Below are 16,932 nucleotides of genomic sequence, written 5' to 3' on the forward strand. Positions count from 1 at the left end.
ATATGTGAGTTTGTAGTTTACAGTCTCCCGCACACTGTGACGACAGCCTGTCTCCATACTGGCTTAAATAAGTGGGCAGAGTGTATATGCGTCTATGTGTTTATGTGTTTTGTGTCCAGGTCCGTACCTTAGCCCCAATGTTGCCATTAACATCATATTAACATTAACATTGACAACACATTGTACCGATAGTGAACACAATGTTGCAGCGGAAATAATATGTTGCGCTTGGCATCATGTTGTAATAACAAATAAGATGTCACCATACTGCTAACAACTTAGCAACATTGATGAATGCCATGCACCTATGTGTTTGTTTTGTTCTGTATTATGTATGTTGATGTGTATTGGTACAAGGCTATGAACGTGTGAATGCATCAGTGCGAGCGGTCAAGGCACGAACCAAATGTATCTGTGTAGGTGTTCGTTTTGTGGAGCGGTAAGCGTGTGAATGTATGAGTGCCTGATTGTATAGATGGAAAATAGGGGAAAGCCGAAAAGAAAGTTTGCATGTAATAGTAAAAATTTTCCGTTTCTGGATAACGTTCTTTACCACGGCGGTGGCTATAAAAGGGCATCAAGCTAGGCAACGGGCAAACGTTTTCCTGTAACAGTGCCCAGTGCAAGTGAAGTGAAGTGGAAAAAATAAAAAAATAAATAAACTAAAAAAGTGTGAAGTGCCAAGTTAGCCAGACCTTTTCAAAAGGTTTAAAAGTTTTTAGTGCGCGTTATTTAAAGACGTCAGAAAAGTCCTGGAAAAGTTTTTAGTGCGCGGAGTTGCGAGGCCTACTTACACCCTAGTCCGGCAGTTTCCATTCGCCAACAAAATTTATAAAACCAGGTAAGTGTAACCTTTCCGTGTTTTAACTCTCTCTCCCAACCTGGCATGCCCACTGGGAAGTTGGCTTCTATATAGCGTAGTTCCCAAGCAAGCCAAAAGAAAACTTGCATCGACATATACATCTCTGCATACAAATATATGTATGTAGATGAATATATGACTATGCAGACAAGATATCCGTAGGCAACTATGTACAGGTACATAGATACGCTTTTACTGTTGAATTTCTAAATAGGTTTTCCTTTGTATTTAATTTCAGCGCACAATTGATTTCTCGTTGGGAAAGACCCACTGGGCACGTACATTGGCGGCGTACCGCCCAAAAACAAATACATTGTACGTGGCGAAATACCGCACAACAACAATTACTACCATCGACAAGCACCACACTTTATTATTTAGCCGACGGCAAAGCAATTTCAGAAACATGTCTTATTGGCGGGGTTAGAACGCAGCAACAACAGCAACTACATTCGTGCCGGCAAACAACAACCACTATAGCATTTTCATATTGGCGGTATAGGGCCGCAACAACCACAACAGCATTTTTTTTATAGTGGCGGCATAACGTTCAACAACAACTACACCATTTTTGCTATATTGGCGGCGCAACACCAACCACAACCGGTATTTATTTTTTTTCTTGGCGACATACCGCCCAACAATACTACAACAACGTTTTTATATTGGCGGCATTCCGGCCAACAACAATTGCCACGCATCCACAAACACTACGTTCTATTTAATTCGTTGCATGCGCGCACCAACAACAACAACAAATACTTCGTACAAAGTCTTCAAAAACACAATAAAAATTGTCAACATCGATATCAATTTGCACCAGCCACCACACATCATTCTTTTATTTTGGCATCGGCGACGCAACACCAACAACAGCCACATATTGTATCAGCAGATATCGCCACAAAAACAACAATACCAGCCACACATTCACCGGCCAGGTCCACAGAAGTCATTGTTACCAGCTCGTCAAGCCACTAGAGGCCAGCAACCAAATCACCAAGAATAGGGCAAGGTTATTAAAATATGCACATATTATACACAAGTGAGGATTTAGCGAAAACAACACTGCCAACAGGAAGAGCAGCCTAAAAGCGGGATTGGCAGAGATCACCAACAACAACAACACACCACAACGGCAGCAGCAGAAATAATCGTTAAACCTTAATATCAGTAATTTTTCTATTGTTTCGAAACAAATCGGCCTTTTTTGTATTTCTTTTGGCATTATATCTCTTTTTTTATAAGTAGGTTTACGCACATAGGTATTCCCTTTTTTTTTGATGTAGGATTTCTGGTAGGAGAAAGGGTTGGGCAAAAACAAAGGCTTGTGGTTATTAGCCCAAAAATTTTGCTAAGCAATTTGTGCTACGGTGTAATATTACTAATATTTTACTAATATTTCACTTTGTTTTAGTTTTATTTTTTTCATTTCACTCTTTTTGAAGTTTCTTTGATTAATTTTTCATTTGCATATTTTTCTCTATTTTTGACATTCATTTGGATTCTTTTAGTTTTGATTTTTGCATTCCTTTTGTGGATAGTTACTATATTCAAAGTACACCGATCTTTATCGTTGTGCTCTGCCTATAGTTCCACTTCCGTACATGCTTTCTGTTCCTTTTCGGTTAGACCGCGACTAACTCGAAATTATGGAACTTTGAATATTCCTTTTTTTATTGCATCGGCACATATTACACTTACATAGATTTGCCAGAACGCTCCCGGCAAACTTACCCTTATCCTTCCCGCATTTAACACTACGGGCTTGCATACAAGCACCCACATTAAATCCTTTTTTTTTATCTTGATAATTTTTTTTTACTTTTACACACGTTTGGTTTTTTTTTTTTGACATTGTCATCACGCTACAAATTTATTACTACCTCATATACACTCATTATCCAAGATCGTAAGCGATCGATCTGGATCCGTGTTCGAACGTGGTCATATGTACATATGTATGTTTGAGTTTTTTGTTTCAGCTACTCAACTGCAGCGGCGCCGTTGGATGAGAAGAGTAACTTGGTGAGTGTTTTGAGTGAAACGTTAAAATTTATCAAAATACACCTGTTTAGTTGTATGTACATGTGTTAGCACAGATTCCTGCTCTTGCAAAATTAGAACAGGAATTAGCAAATCAGAAAAATAAAAACAGATTGCAACGAACATATGTGCATGCATGAAAAACGTCACAAACGTACATTTGTTTGCATATACAATTGAATTCTTTTCCTTGATGACCTACTTTTGCTGTGTACATAATTGATCTTATGTTTATTTGAGCGGTTGCGGTAGGTCAGGGATTAGGGTACTTGAATTTTTTTATTCACCCTCTTATTTTATTTTATTTGAATTTGTATCTATAGAATTTAGAATTAGCTCCTATTAATAATATCGCATTAGGGTGGCCCTAAAAGTTTAAATTTTTTTGTTTGAGGCCAGACACTTGGTCTATTAGTCGTAGGTATTTTTTTTATAGAATTGAATTTGGAATGTATCTACTGGTTCTTGCACTCTTATGACTTTTTTATGTTCACCAGTAATAAAGTTTAGCATTAAGTTTGAGCAATTTTTCTATTGTTACTTTGAGTAAACTTTTGGAATTCTTGGCAAATTATTTTGTAGTAAATTTTGATTTTAAAGTTTTGTTGAAATTATTGAACTGGTAGTAGGGTATTAGTTGGTAATTTGGATTTGATTTGGTAAATAAATCATAAGAATTATGTTTGGATGAAATTTTAATATTTTCAATATGCAGGGCTAAGTCGAATTTTGGTGTTGGTGCTGCTCTTGTGCGTGGCAAGGTAAGGCGAAGGTGAGTGGTAGAGAAAAATGACCAATTGACAGACGGACAGACTAGTGTCAGGTTTGGGGGCACTGTAAGGTAAACCGGAGTCAGCACAGTGCCTACGGTGCAGTACAAGTTGCACTGCAGAGGGAGGGTAGACTCCACCTGACAGGACAGGCCTCCAGCTGTTTCTGTCCCTTATGCTTTCCCCTTCTAACTTTGCCCCTCACGTTTATTTCTATCTCTTTCCAGCTTTTTACCTCCCTCCTTTTTTTTCCATCATGCAGGTATGAACCCCAAATTTGTTCTTGTGGCTGCGGGTGAGGTCGGTGGTGCAATACCCCGCCCAAGACGACGAGCTAGCCTGGGCCCGCAAGCATACCTGCTTGCCGCCGCTCCTCACCACCCAAACGGTCAGCCACGTAACAATGGCGCCCAACGTTATAGCCCGGTAATCTTTTTTTTATTTCCCACACTTTACAAATCACTCTATCTTTCACTATTCTTTAATCATCCTACTTTTCTTCTAGATTTCCTGTGTTTTTTTTTTTTATCCCAAGTCCATCCAAACCCAATCCCTATTTCCGTCTTTTGACAGGACAGGGACCGTCATGATGGCAGCGCCGGTTGGGCTCGCCTGGTCGACAAGTGTCGTCATGACAAAGGTATAGGGAGTGGTTGAGTATTCATGCCAGGGTTCCTTCTTTTGGTTTCTACAACTGGACTAAGTGGTACCTGGTATGACGCTCAGCCAAAAGACGGACGTTAGCAGAAGGTCGTGGCGAGCTGTTTAAGCTACCTTACCGGGAGTCCAGCACTGCTGGTAGGTGAGGTTTACAGTCGTCGCCACGATAGATAGGAGTAGGGGGGTGTGGCAGCCACACCTGGAAACTAGTTGATAGGTACGATGTGCCACACTTCCACGGACAGCACGAAAACTGACTTGACAGTAATTAGATACGGACCAACATACCGCCTTCACTGAACCTTCGCCAAGGCAGCACCAAACACACCAAGACTTATATATATATTATAACTCAGGTTCAACTCATATCCCAACTTTAAGTTAATATTTCTAAATCCCTGCCTTTTATAAAAAAAAAAAAAAGGTCGGAAAGTTTAGAATTTTTCAATAATTTTTTTTTTTAATATATCCTTCAAGTTTTCTTTTGTAGTTGATTTTTTTTTATTTTTTTTTTTTCTTCTTATTTTCATCTTGGTTTTTAAGTAGCCATTTTTGTATATTGCATTCGAATTTTTATATATTTAATTTATAGTGAAAATTGTTATTTTTCTTACATATCTACACACACATCCTTAGCATTTAATTTTCTTACACGTCTTATACATACAGGCATTGCCTGTTATTCCCTTTATTAATTTTGTTTATTTTGCAATTTCCAATTGTAGGGTTTTCGATAGGTTTTTTTTATATACCCCTGGTCGATGCATATAACCTCAATACATTGCTTATATATTTAGTTATTCCACAAACAGAAAAAAGATTTAAGTTTTCATTTTTGGTTTTGGGTTCATAGACATTTAAGGCAATTCACTGAATCCTTTCTTATCTCTAAGATACACACATATACACATTGTCTGGATTTTTACACATATTCACACATATTTGAAATACACATCCATTTAGTAACACACATTATTTACAATAAATAACTTATTTACATATAATTTTTTTTTTCTTGCTAAATTTTGTTCAGTCTATCACCTAACACCAAAATATATAGATTAACATATCTTTTTCGTATTTTTTTTTTTTTACCGCTCGTTACTCGGTTAGGTGTGGGGTTTTATTTTCCTTGGATCCATTACACGTAAAATTTTGAGTCTTGATTTTTTTTTTCTTTCTTTTCTCGTTTGAACATTTGCTTAAACGTCCTTTTTTTGCTGCTGCAGACAGTGAATGTCTGACCAAGACCAGGGCAAACATACCGAGGAAAGACCTTTTGGGGGATTGGGGATGTTAGATCCTAATAGGCGCTTAACTAGGAGCCGTGCGCGAGCCCTGGAAAACCAGATCGCCGGGTCCGTGTTCAATCAAATCGACACTGGTATTCCCAGGGCCGTCGACTTTGTGCCTACAGATTACTTCAATAGGTGCGCGTCGCGGATTTTCGGATCGTTCGGCCCTGAACGCCCGATTAGGCTCTCTTTCGCGAACGGGGTGTCGTTCAACGACTCAGAAAATAGTTTAAATTTTTCCCAGAAGATCGATTTGGTGTGCCAAATGTCCGATAGCGACAACGTGGGTGCACAGGGGGGCGATGTTACATCGCGAAACGCACCAGCAATGGTTAACGGCGGCTTGAATGCTCCTCGCACCGACGCTAATGAGCATGCAACCAATGTTGAACAGCTGAGCCGCATGATGGCGATGATGGCGCAACAACAAGATTTGGTGGTGCAAATGGCGGGTGAAGTGCGAAGCATCAAGACCAACGTCGATCATCTTGGTGGCCGCGTGGCAGAGATGGAGGCATCCAGTCACGCGGTGGGACATCGGTCCGCTGTGGCATCCACGCCTGAGCCGCAGAACCGTAGGGGGGAGCCTGCTACCCGCAACGGTATTCCGAGTGGCAGTCGGATTGCTGAACGAGATAGTAGTGACCCTCCAAGGTGGAAAAAGTTAGATCTGGAAAAATGGCACATCAAATTCGATGGAACAAGTAAAGGTATAAGCGTCGAAAGCTTCATCTTTCGGGTGGAAAGGATGCGCGAGCAGCATAATATTTCCTACTTCCAGCTCTTCACGGACTTTCATAGTCTGCTTTCCGGCGGTGCTTTGAAGTGGTATTGGCAGGTCCTTGAGGACCACGCGGACGAACCCGATTTCGGCTATTTCGGGCTGAAAGTAGAAATGCTAAGCCACTTCAAATCCGCCGAGTCCGACTATGAAATCATCCGTGAAATCATGGAAAGGAAACAGCTGCCCGCGGAAGCTTTTGATGACTTTTATGCCGAAGTCCACAATATGACATTCCGTTTGCGGAAGAGGATCCCTGAGAGGGAGTTGGTTGGCATCATCAGGGGCAACCTCAAACCGTACCTGGCCAACTTGACCTTCGCCATAAAAATGGACTCGTTGGCGGAGCTCAAGTCGGAATGCAAGAGAGCCGAAAAGCTTATTAAAGAAAATAAAAGTAGATCGAGGGTCATTAATGAAATTAATTTTGAACAGCCAGAGCAATTAGGGGAAACAAAAGTCGAAGCTTTTGATAGGAAGCCTCAGCGCCCACCCCAACACCAATCCCAATCCCTACCCCAACACCAAACCACAGCCAATCCCAATAGTGTTCGTCCTTCTGTTAGTCCTGCGTCTAAGTCGACTGTCAACTCCTTTTGTGCATCACCCTTCCACTTGATGTTGTGTTTTTCGTGCGGTATGCCGGTGAATCACTTTGTGAAAAACCCGGCAGAAGCACAAAAACCAAATAAATGTTCGTCTTCGTTCCACAATATGGTCTGTTTTGCTTGTGGTAGTGATTCGTCCTTCTGTGTTTTTAAGCCCAAGCAGGGAAACCCGAGTCTGGCGGAGTTGACCGGGGACTCCAGCCAGAAGACAGGCAACCCGGCAACACTCAAATAAAAGTTTTGAGGAGAAGGGATACGGAAAACAGGGAAGAAGTGAAACAGGCAGGAATGACACGGGAAAAGAAGGAGATTAAGAGTTTACACCAAAGAAAGCTAGAGTGCGAAGAAGCAAGAAAAAGAATATTTTGTGATACAATAAATGCAAGTAGGAAAAACAGAAATTTTACGAAGATAGAGAAAATGAGGGAAAAGAGGAAATATTTTAAAAGGTTGAGGAATAAAATAGTTTCAACAATTGTTACAGTGAAAGGAGATAATAGGTTTTTCGCCAAAACAAATATAGGAGGTCACGAGGTCCTGGCTATCTTAGACTCAGGGGCGAGTGCCAGCTGCTTAGGCAAAGACTCAGCTGCACTCCTTCGGGGAAAGGAAGCCTCGATTGTGCCAATCAGGGGCCAAAATATCCGAACCGCGAACGGGGAGGAAACTTCCGTGGTAGGAGTAATAAAGTTACCGGTTGTGTGGGATAATTCGATGGAAGAATTAGAATTTTTGATAGTGCCAGGTCTACAACAACAAGTTTATTTAGGTATAGACTTTTGGCAGGCATTCCGTATGAGTGTCGTGAGTAAAGGTATGAATGGGAATGTGTGTCCAAATATAGCCAGTGTGGCGGAGCTCGTGCCCGCCGAGGGTGACTTGTCTTTCGATGCTGTGCAGCACGTTTTAACGCCGGAGCAAAATAATAGGTTGGAGCGTGTGAAAGCCCAATTCCCGTCCTTCGCGGTATTAGGGTTAGGTCAAACAGATAAGGAGGAACACGTCATCGAGGTGGTTGACGAGAATCTGCCAGTAAAGCAGCGCCATTACCCGATTTCACCAGCTATTCAAAAACTCATATACGCAGAGTTAGATCGAATGTTGGGCATGGGAGTCATCGAGGAGTCCAACAGCAGCTGGAATTCGCCGGTATCGCTGGAAATAAACGGGACGAAAAACCGCTTGTGCCTTGACGCTCGCAAAGTCAACGAACGAACAATTAAGGATGCCTACCCCTTACCCCACATTGATGGAATCCTCAGCCGACTACAAAATACACGATTTATTTCCGCGATAGATTTGAAGGATGCCTTCTGGCAGATTCCTCTGGAGAAGAAGTCAAGAGAAAAGACTGCTTTTACTGTCCCTGGCCGACCCCTTTACCAATTTACCGTCATGCCTTTCGGGTTGTGCAATGCAGCACAACGAATGTGTCGTCTCATGGACAAGGTCATTCCGGCCGCTTTACGTGAATGTGTTTTTGTTTATCTTGACGATTTGTTAGTTTGTTCTGTAGATTTCGAGTCCTATATGTGTTTATTGGAAAAGGTCGCTCGGTGTCTTCGCGAGGCTAAGTTAACAATTAACGTAGAAAAAAGCAAGTTTTGTTTTAAAGAAGTTCGCTATTTAGGATACGTAGTCGGGGATGGTTGTATTAGGACAGACGCCAATAAAGTGGTGGCTGTGAGGGACTTTCCAGTTCCGAAAACCCCGAAGCAACTACGACGGTTCCTGGGTATGTCGGGCTGGTACCGACGTTTCATACAGGACTATGCGACTATTGCAGCCCCGCTGCACGACTGCCTCAAGAAAGACAAAATCAAAAAGTTTGCAATGACGGAAGAAGCAATAAAATCATTTGAAATTTTAAAGCAGAGTTTGGTTTCTGCACCGGTGCTCACACATCCTGACTTTAAGCGTCGTTTCTATATTCAATGTGATGCATCAACGGACGGAGTGGGAGGGGTTTTGTTTCAACTGGACGATGACCAGAACGAAAGACCGATTGCCTACGTTTCGGCAAAACTTAATAAGGCGCAGAAAAACTATAGCATTACTGAACTTGAATGCTATGCTGCGATCGTGAGTGTTAAAAGATTCCGACCTTATGTGGAAGGAACCCCGTTCACCATCATAACTGATCATGCCAGCCTCAAATGGCTCATGAATCAGAAAGATCTTTCTGGGAGGTTGGCAAGGTGGAGTTTGAAACTCCAGGGTTATGATTTCGATATCCAACATCGAAAAGGTGCGCAAAACGTGGTTCCCGACACACTCTCACGAATGCACATGGACGAAATACTGACGAACGACAGAGCCATAGACGTGTGTCTCGAGTCACCATGCTTCGAGTCGGAGGAGTATACGGAGTTAAAAAAGACGGTGACCGAGAACAAAGATAAGTTGCCAGACTTATGCATATCGGACGGTTACGGTTATAAACGGACGCAATTCGACAGGGGGGACGAACTTCTAGCGGACCAGACCTGGAAGCTCTGGGTTCCGTCGGAACTGCGACCGGGGCTGGTAGAGTCGTCTCATAGCTCACCTTCCGCTGGTCATGGTGGCATCCACAAGACGCTGTCACGACTACGTCAAAAATACTACTGGCCAGGAATGGTCACTGACGTATGCGCCCATGTAAAAGACAGCGAAACCTGCAAAACTAACAAAACTCAAAACGTGTTTAAACAACCCATGATGGGAAAGCAAAAGCTCACAGAGCGACCTTTCCAACGTTTATTCATTGATTTTATGGGTCCTTATCCTCGTTCTAGTGATGGTAACGTGTATGTCTTTGTTTGTCTAGATCACTTTACTAAGTTTGTGTTTTTAAAACCCATGAGAAGGGCCACTTCAGCTGAGGTTATAAAATTCTTAGAGAAAGAAGTCTTTCCCGTGTTTGGTGTGCCCGAATATGTCCATTCGGACAACGGCAAACAATTCGTCTCGGAAATATTCAAAGAGTTTTTGGAGAAATACGGCACGACACACGTGAGAACTGCATTTTATTCACCTCAGGGTAACGCTGCGGAAAGAGTCAACCGATCTGTGCTGCAGATAATTAGGTCCTCCATAAAGGGCAACCAAAAGAACTGGGACAAATGCGTCAGCGATGCCGCATTTGCACTACGCAGCGTTACTCACTCAGCCATCAACATGTCGCCATACTATGCCACTTTCGGTATGCCTATGATACAGCATGCTGCATCATATGAGCTATATCGAAAGTTGGCGGCGTTGAAGGATGGTGACGTGGAGATAGATACGGCTGGTGATAAGATGCAGCTCATAAGAAAGAGAATTATGAAGGAGCTGAAGCTGGCCCACGATAGAAGTCAAAAGGTCTACGACACCAGGAGTAAGGATATAAAGTTTCAGATTGGACAAGTGGTATATCGCCGCAACTTCAAACAAAGCTCCCAAGTTGATAAGTACAACGCTAAATTAGCACCGAAACAAGTAAAGTGTGTCGTACTTAATTCCATAGGTAATTCAATGTACGAGCTTGGCGATAGTAGTGGGAAGAAGATCGGCGTATACCACGCTAAAGACATTTTCGCAAAATAGCTTAATGTTCGTTCTTGTAGTGTTAGTACTCTTGTTCTCTGTTATTTATTTATTTATCGACGTATTGTATTTGTTAGCTTAGTGACGTATGTGATTATATTCTGAAATTATTTTTATTTATTTCTTTTTTTTGACCTTTTGATTTACTTGATTATTTTTGCATTTAGTTATTTTTTTTATTTTTCTTTTTTTATTTATTTATTTAGGTTACCTACTTGACCATTTGATCCGTGATATTTTTTATATATACATTTTTTTTTTTGCCATCTGTGATATTTTATTTTATAATTTTTTTTATTGTTCTGCTAACTGTGATATTTTATTTTATTTTAGTTTTTTTTATTTTTAGTTATTTTTTTTTATTTATCTTATCTGTGATATTTTATTTACTATTAGATATGTAGAGTAGTGTCTGTGATATAGGTTTAAGTAGTAGCATTAGCCCAGCGATTTAGTTCGCAGTTAGGCAGTGTGAAAATTTAAAGGCTTGAAGAGAAATAGGCCCGGCATTGAGTCGTGGGTCGAGGCCACACGTTGGACGCGGGAAATAATACTTGTCAGGCTACGTTCGAATTCTTTACGCCCACGCTCCATAGTGCAGGCACCATCGGCGGTTGCGAGCCTGTGACGACAGCCTGTCTCCATACTGGCTTAAATAAGTGGCAGAGTGTATATGCGTCTATGTGTTTATGTGTTTTGTGTCCAGGTCCGTACCTTAGCCCCAATGTTGCCATTAACATCATATTAACATTAACATTGACAACATTGTACCGATAGTGAACACAATGTTGCAGCGGAAATAATATGTTGCGCTTGGCATCATGTTGTAATAACAAATAAGATGTCACCATACTGCTAACAACTTAGCAACATTGATGAATGCCATGCACCTATGTGTTTGTTTTGTTCTGTATTATGTATGTTGATGTGTATTGGTACAAGGCTATGAACGTGTGAATGCATCAGTGCGAGCGGTCAAGGCACGAACCAAATGTATCTGTGTAGGTGTTCGTTTTGTGGAGCGGTAAGCGTGTGAATGTATGAGTGCCTGATTGTATAGATGGAAAATAGGGGAAAGCCGAAAAGAAAGTTTGCATGTAATAGTAAAAATTTTCCGTTTCTGGATAACGTTCTTTACCACGGCGGTGGCTATAAAAGGGCATCAAGCTAGGCAACGGGCAAACGTTTTCCTGTAACAGTGCCCAGTGCAAGTGAAGTGAAGTGGAAAAAATAAAAAAATAAATAAACTAAAAAAGTGTGAAGTGCCAAGTTAGCCAGACCTTTTCAAAAGGTTTAAAAGTTTTTAGTGCGCGTTATTTAAAGACGTCAGAAAAGTCCTGGAAAAGTTTTTAGTGCGCGGAGTTGCGAGGCCTACTTACACCCTAGTCCGGCAGTTTCCATTCGCCAACAAAATTTATAAAACCAGGTAAGTGTAACCTTTCCGTGTTTTAACTCTCTCTCCCAACCTGGCATGCCCACTGGGAAGTTGGCTTCTATATAGCGTAGTTCCCAAGCAAGCCAAAAGAAAACTTGCATCGACATATACATCTCTGCATACAAATATATGTATGTAGATGAATATATGACTATGCAGACAAGATATCCGTAGGCAACTATGTACAGGTACATAGATACGCTTTTACTGTTGAATTTCTAAATAGGTTTTCCTTTGTATTTAATTTCAGCGCACAATTGATTTCTCGTTGGGAAAGACCCACTGGGCACGTACATTGGCGGCGTACCGCCCAAAAACAAATACATTGTACGTGGCGAAATACCGCACAACAACAATTACTACCATCGACAAGCACCACACTTTATTATTTAGCCGACGGCAAAGCAATTTCAGAAACATGTCTTATTGGCGGGGTTAGAACGCAGCAACAACAGCAACTACATTCGTGCCGGCAAACAACAACCACTATAGCATTTTCATATTGGCGGTATAGGGCCGCAACAACCACAACAGCATTTTTTTTATAGTGGCGGCATAACGTTCAACAACAACTACACCATTTTTGCTATATTGGCGGCGCAACACCAACCACAACCGGTATTTATTTTTTTTCTTGGCGACATACCGCCCAACAATACTACAACAACGTTTTTATATTGGCGGCATTCCGGCCAACAACAATTGCCACGCATCCACAAACACTACGTTCTATTTAATTCGTTGCATGCGCGCACCAACAACAACAACAAATACTTCGTACAAAGTCTTCAAAAACACAATAAAAATTGTCAACATCGATATCAATTTGCACCAGCCACCACACATCATTCTTTTATTTTGGCATCGGCGACGCAACACCAACAACAGCCACATATTGTATCAGCAGATATCGCCACAAAAACAACAATACCAGCCACACATTCACCGGCCAGGTCCACAGAAGTCATTGTTACCAGCTCGTCAAGCCACTAGAGGCCAGCAACCAAATCACCAAGAATAGGGCAAGGTTATTAAAATATGCACATATTATACACAAGTGAGGATTTAGCGAAAACAACACTGCCAACAGGAAGAGCAGCCTAAAAGCGGGATTGGCAGAGATCACCAACAACAACAACACACCACAACGGCAGCAGCAGAAATAATCGTTAAACCTTAATATCAGTAATTTTTCTATTGTTTCGAAACAAATCGGCCTTTTTTGTATTTCTTTTGGCATTATATCTCTTTTTTTATAAGTAGGTTTACGCACATAGGTATTCCCTTTTTTTTTGATGTAGGATTTCTGGTAGGAGAAAGGGTTGGGCAAAAACAAAGGCTTGTGGTTATTAGCCCAAAAATTTTGCTAAGCAATTTGTGCTACGGTGTAATATTACTAATATTTTACTAATATTTCACTTTGTTTTAGTTTTATTTTTTTCATTTCACTCTTTTTGAAGTTTCTTTGATTAATTTTTCATTTGCATATTTTTCTCTACTTTTGACATTCATTTGGATTCTTTTAGTTTTGATTTTTGCATTCCTTTTGTGGATAGTTACTATATTCAAAGTACACCGATCTTTATCGTTGTGCTCTGCCTATAGTTCCACTTCCGTACATGCTTTCTGTTCCTTTTCGGTTAGACCGCGACTAACTCGAAATTATGGAACTTTGAATATTCCTTTTTTTATTGCATCGGCACATATTACACTTACATAGATTTGCCAGAACGCTCCCGGCAAACTTACCCTTATACTTCCCGCATTTAACACTACGGGCTTGCATACAAGCACCCACATTAAATCCTTTTTTTTTATCTTGATAATTTTTTTTTTACTTTTACACACGTTTGGTTTTTTTTTTTTGACATTGTCATCACGCTACAAATTTATTACTACCTCATATACACTCATTATCCAAGATCGTAAGCGATCGATCTGGATCCGTGTTCGAACGTGGTCATATGTACATATGTATGTTTGAGTTTTTTGTTTCAGCTACTCAACTGCAGCGGCGCCGTTGGATGAGAAGAGTAACTTGGTGAGTGTTTTGAGTGAAACGTTAAAATTTATCAAAATACACCTGTTTAGTTGTATGTACATGTGTTAGCACAGATTCCTGCTCTTGCAAAATTAGAACAGGAATTAGCAAATCAGAAAAATAAAAACAGATTGCAACGAACATATGTGCATGCATGAAAAACGTCACAAACGTACATTTGCACTTACATACATACCATTTGTTTGCATATACAATTGAATTCTTTTCCTTGATGACCTACTTTTGCTGTGTACATAATTGATCTTATGTTTATTTGAGCGGTTGCGGTAGGTCAGGGATTAGGGTACTTGAATTTTTTTATTCACCCTCTTATTTTATTTTATTTGAATTTGTATCTATAGAATTTAGAATTAGCTCCTATTAATAATATCGCATTAGGGTGGCCCTAAAAGTTTAAATTTTTTTGTTTGAGGCCAGACACTTGGTCTATTAGTCGTAGGTATTTTTTTTATAGAATTGAATTTGGAATGTATCTACTGGTTCTTGCACTCTTATGACTTTTTTATGTTCACCAGTAATAAAGTTTAGCATTAAGTTTGAGCAATTTTTCTATTGTTACTTTGAGTAAACTTTTGGAATTCTTGGCAAATTATTTTGTAGTAAATTTTGATTTTAAAGTTTTGTTGAAATTATTGAACTGGTAGTAGGGTATTAGTTGGTAATTTGGAAACCAAAAATTTTGTAAATAAATCATAAGAATTATGTTTGGATGAAATTTTAATATTTTCAATATGCAGGGCTAAGTCGAATTTTGGTGTTGGTGCTGCTCTTGTGCGTGGCAAGGTAAGGCGAAGGTGAGTGGTAGAGAAAAATGACCAATTGACAGACGGACAGACTAGTGTCAGGTTTGGGGGCACTGTAAGGTAAACCGGAGTCAGCACAGTGCCTACGGTGCAGTACAAGTTGCACTGCAGAGGGAGGGTAGACTCCACCTGACAGGACAGGCCTCCAGCTGTTTCTGTCCCTTATGCTTTCCCCTTCTAACTTTCTTTCCAGCTTTTTACCTCCCTCCTTTTTTTTCCATCATGCAGGTATGAACCCCAAATTTGTTCTTGTGGCTGCGGGTGAGGTCGGTGGTGCAATACCCCGCCCAAGACGACGAGCTAGCCTGGGCCCGCAAGCATACCTGCTTGCCGCCGCTCCTCACCACCCAAACGGTCAGCCACGTAACAACACACATAAGCGTATAAGTAAATTCATCTGTGTGTGACATCTCATCTCTCGCTGCCTTGTATGTAAATGTTGCTCGTCGGAATGTGTACATATGTGTATACGCAATTATTGATTCGTTTATGTAGATACATAATGATTGAATTATTGATGTGAATTCACGTCACTGCTTAGCATCGGCCTGGAGATGGCAGCACTCCTTAGTTTTGCTAATATTCGTAACAATATATATACTATATATATACTATATATACCACCATATATATAGTATATATACCACCGATCTTTATGATTTTTTCGGACAACAATATATGCTATATACGTAAGCATTCGCTGAAATTTGAAGCCTCTAGCTCTTAAAATAGGGCAGTAATTACGAAAAGTTCCTTATCTGAACAATCGGTTGTGGGGGATATATACTATATATACGACCGATCTCATCAATTTTTTCAGGCAACAATACGTGCAATATACGAAAGTATATGGTGAAGTTTGAAGCTTCAATCTGTTAAATTGGGTAAGATATTACAAAAATCCTCTTTTTCTGAAAAATCGGTTGTTTGGAGGATATATGCTATAGTGGTCCGATCCAGTCGGTTCCGACAAATGTCTAATCGGACACCCAAATACACCCGCTCACCAAATTTTATCAAGATATCTCAAAAATTGAGGGACTAGTTTCCATACAAACAGACAGACGGACAGACGGACATGGCTAAATCAACTCAGCTCTTCAACCTGATTATTTCGGTATACTTAATGGTGGGTCTATCTATTTTCCTTTAAGGACTTACAATTTTCGGTTTCGTGACGAAATTAATATACCATTTCATTTTCATGAAAGGTATAAAAATAAATGTAAGCCGCGATAACCTCCGAAGAGATCTAAGGCCGAGCTTCTGTTCCAATTTGCGTCGTGATCCTCTTGATTTTCCCTACAAATTGGCCGGACGGGACCTACATGTTTTATGCCAACTTCGAACGGCATCTGCAAGGCAGACGAGTTTTCACTGAGAGCTTTTCATGGCAGAAATGCATTCGGAGCGCTTGCCAGACACTGCCGAGGGGCGACCCCACATAGAAAATTTTTCTTCTAATTGAAAACCCTTATTTCTAAAATGTTGATATTGCTTTGCCTGGGGGTTGAACCCGGGGCATACGGTGTGTTTGGCGGAGCACGCTAACATCACACCACGGTGCCGCCATGTCTTACTTAATTGGCGCTTAACCATTGAAACGGTTATGCCCGTTCAACAAGGCGCGTCAGTCGCTTCTTCGATCTACCAAGCGGCACCTATTGGTCACACCAAGGGAGTTTAAATCGTTTTCAACCTGGTCCTTCCAGCGGAGTGGGGGCCGCCCTCTACCCCTGCTTTCATAGGCGCATTCCGATAGAAGCACTCTCTTGGCCGGAGCGTACTCTTTCATTCGGAGAACATGGCCTATCCAGCGCAGCCGCTGCATTTTAATTCGCTGGACTATGTTGATGTCTGCGTAGAACTCGTACTGCTCATCGTTAAATCTTCTTCGGTACACGCCATCGCCATAAATCTATCGAAGAACTTTTCTCTCGAACACTCCCAGAGCCGCGTCAACTGATGCTGTCATGGTCCACGGTCCAGGATATAGCAGGACGGGAACGATAAGTGACTTGTAGAGTATGATTTTCGTTT

At 40.9% G+C, this 16,932-nt stretch overlaps 1 protein-coding gene across 1 annotated transcript in view; it reads left to right on the plus strand.

Moving 5' to 3' along the window:
- The window catches only part of LOC137241798 (uncharacterized), a 128,538-nt gene that overhangs the window by 634 nt on the left and 110,972 nt on the right, over window positions 1–16,932 (plus strand). The window contains exons 3-4 of the mRNA XM_067769198.1: window positions 1,101–1,358; window positions 12,278–12,535. Of these exons, the coding sequence (XP_067625299.1) occupies window positions 1,101–1,358; window positions 12,278–12,535 (516 nt within the window). The remainder of the gene's footprint in view (window positions 1–1,100; window positions 1,359–12,277; window positions 12,536–16,932) is intronic.

This window comes from Eurosta solidaginis, chromosome 2 (assembly GCF_040869045.1).
Source record: "Eurosta solidaginis isolate ZX-2024a chromosome 2, ASM4086904v1, whole genome shotgun sequence".
In the NCBI taxonomy this organism is placed as follows: domain Eukaryota; kingdom Metazoa; phylum Arthropoda; class Insecta; order Diptera; family Tephritidae; genus Eurosta; species Eurosta solidaginis.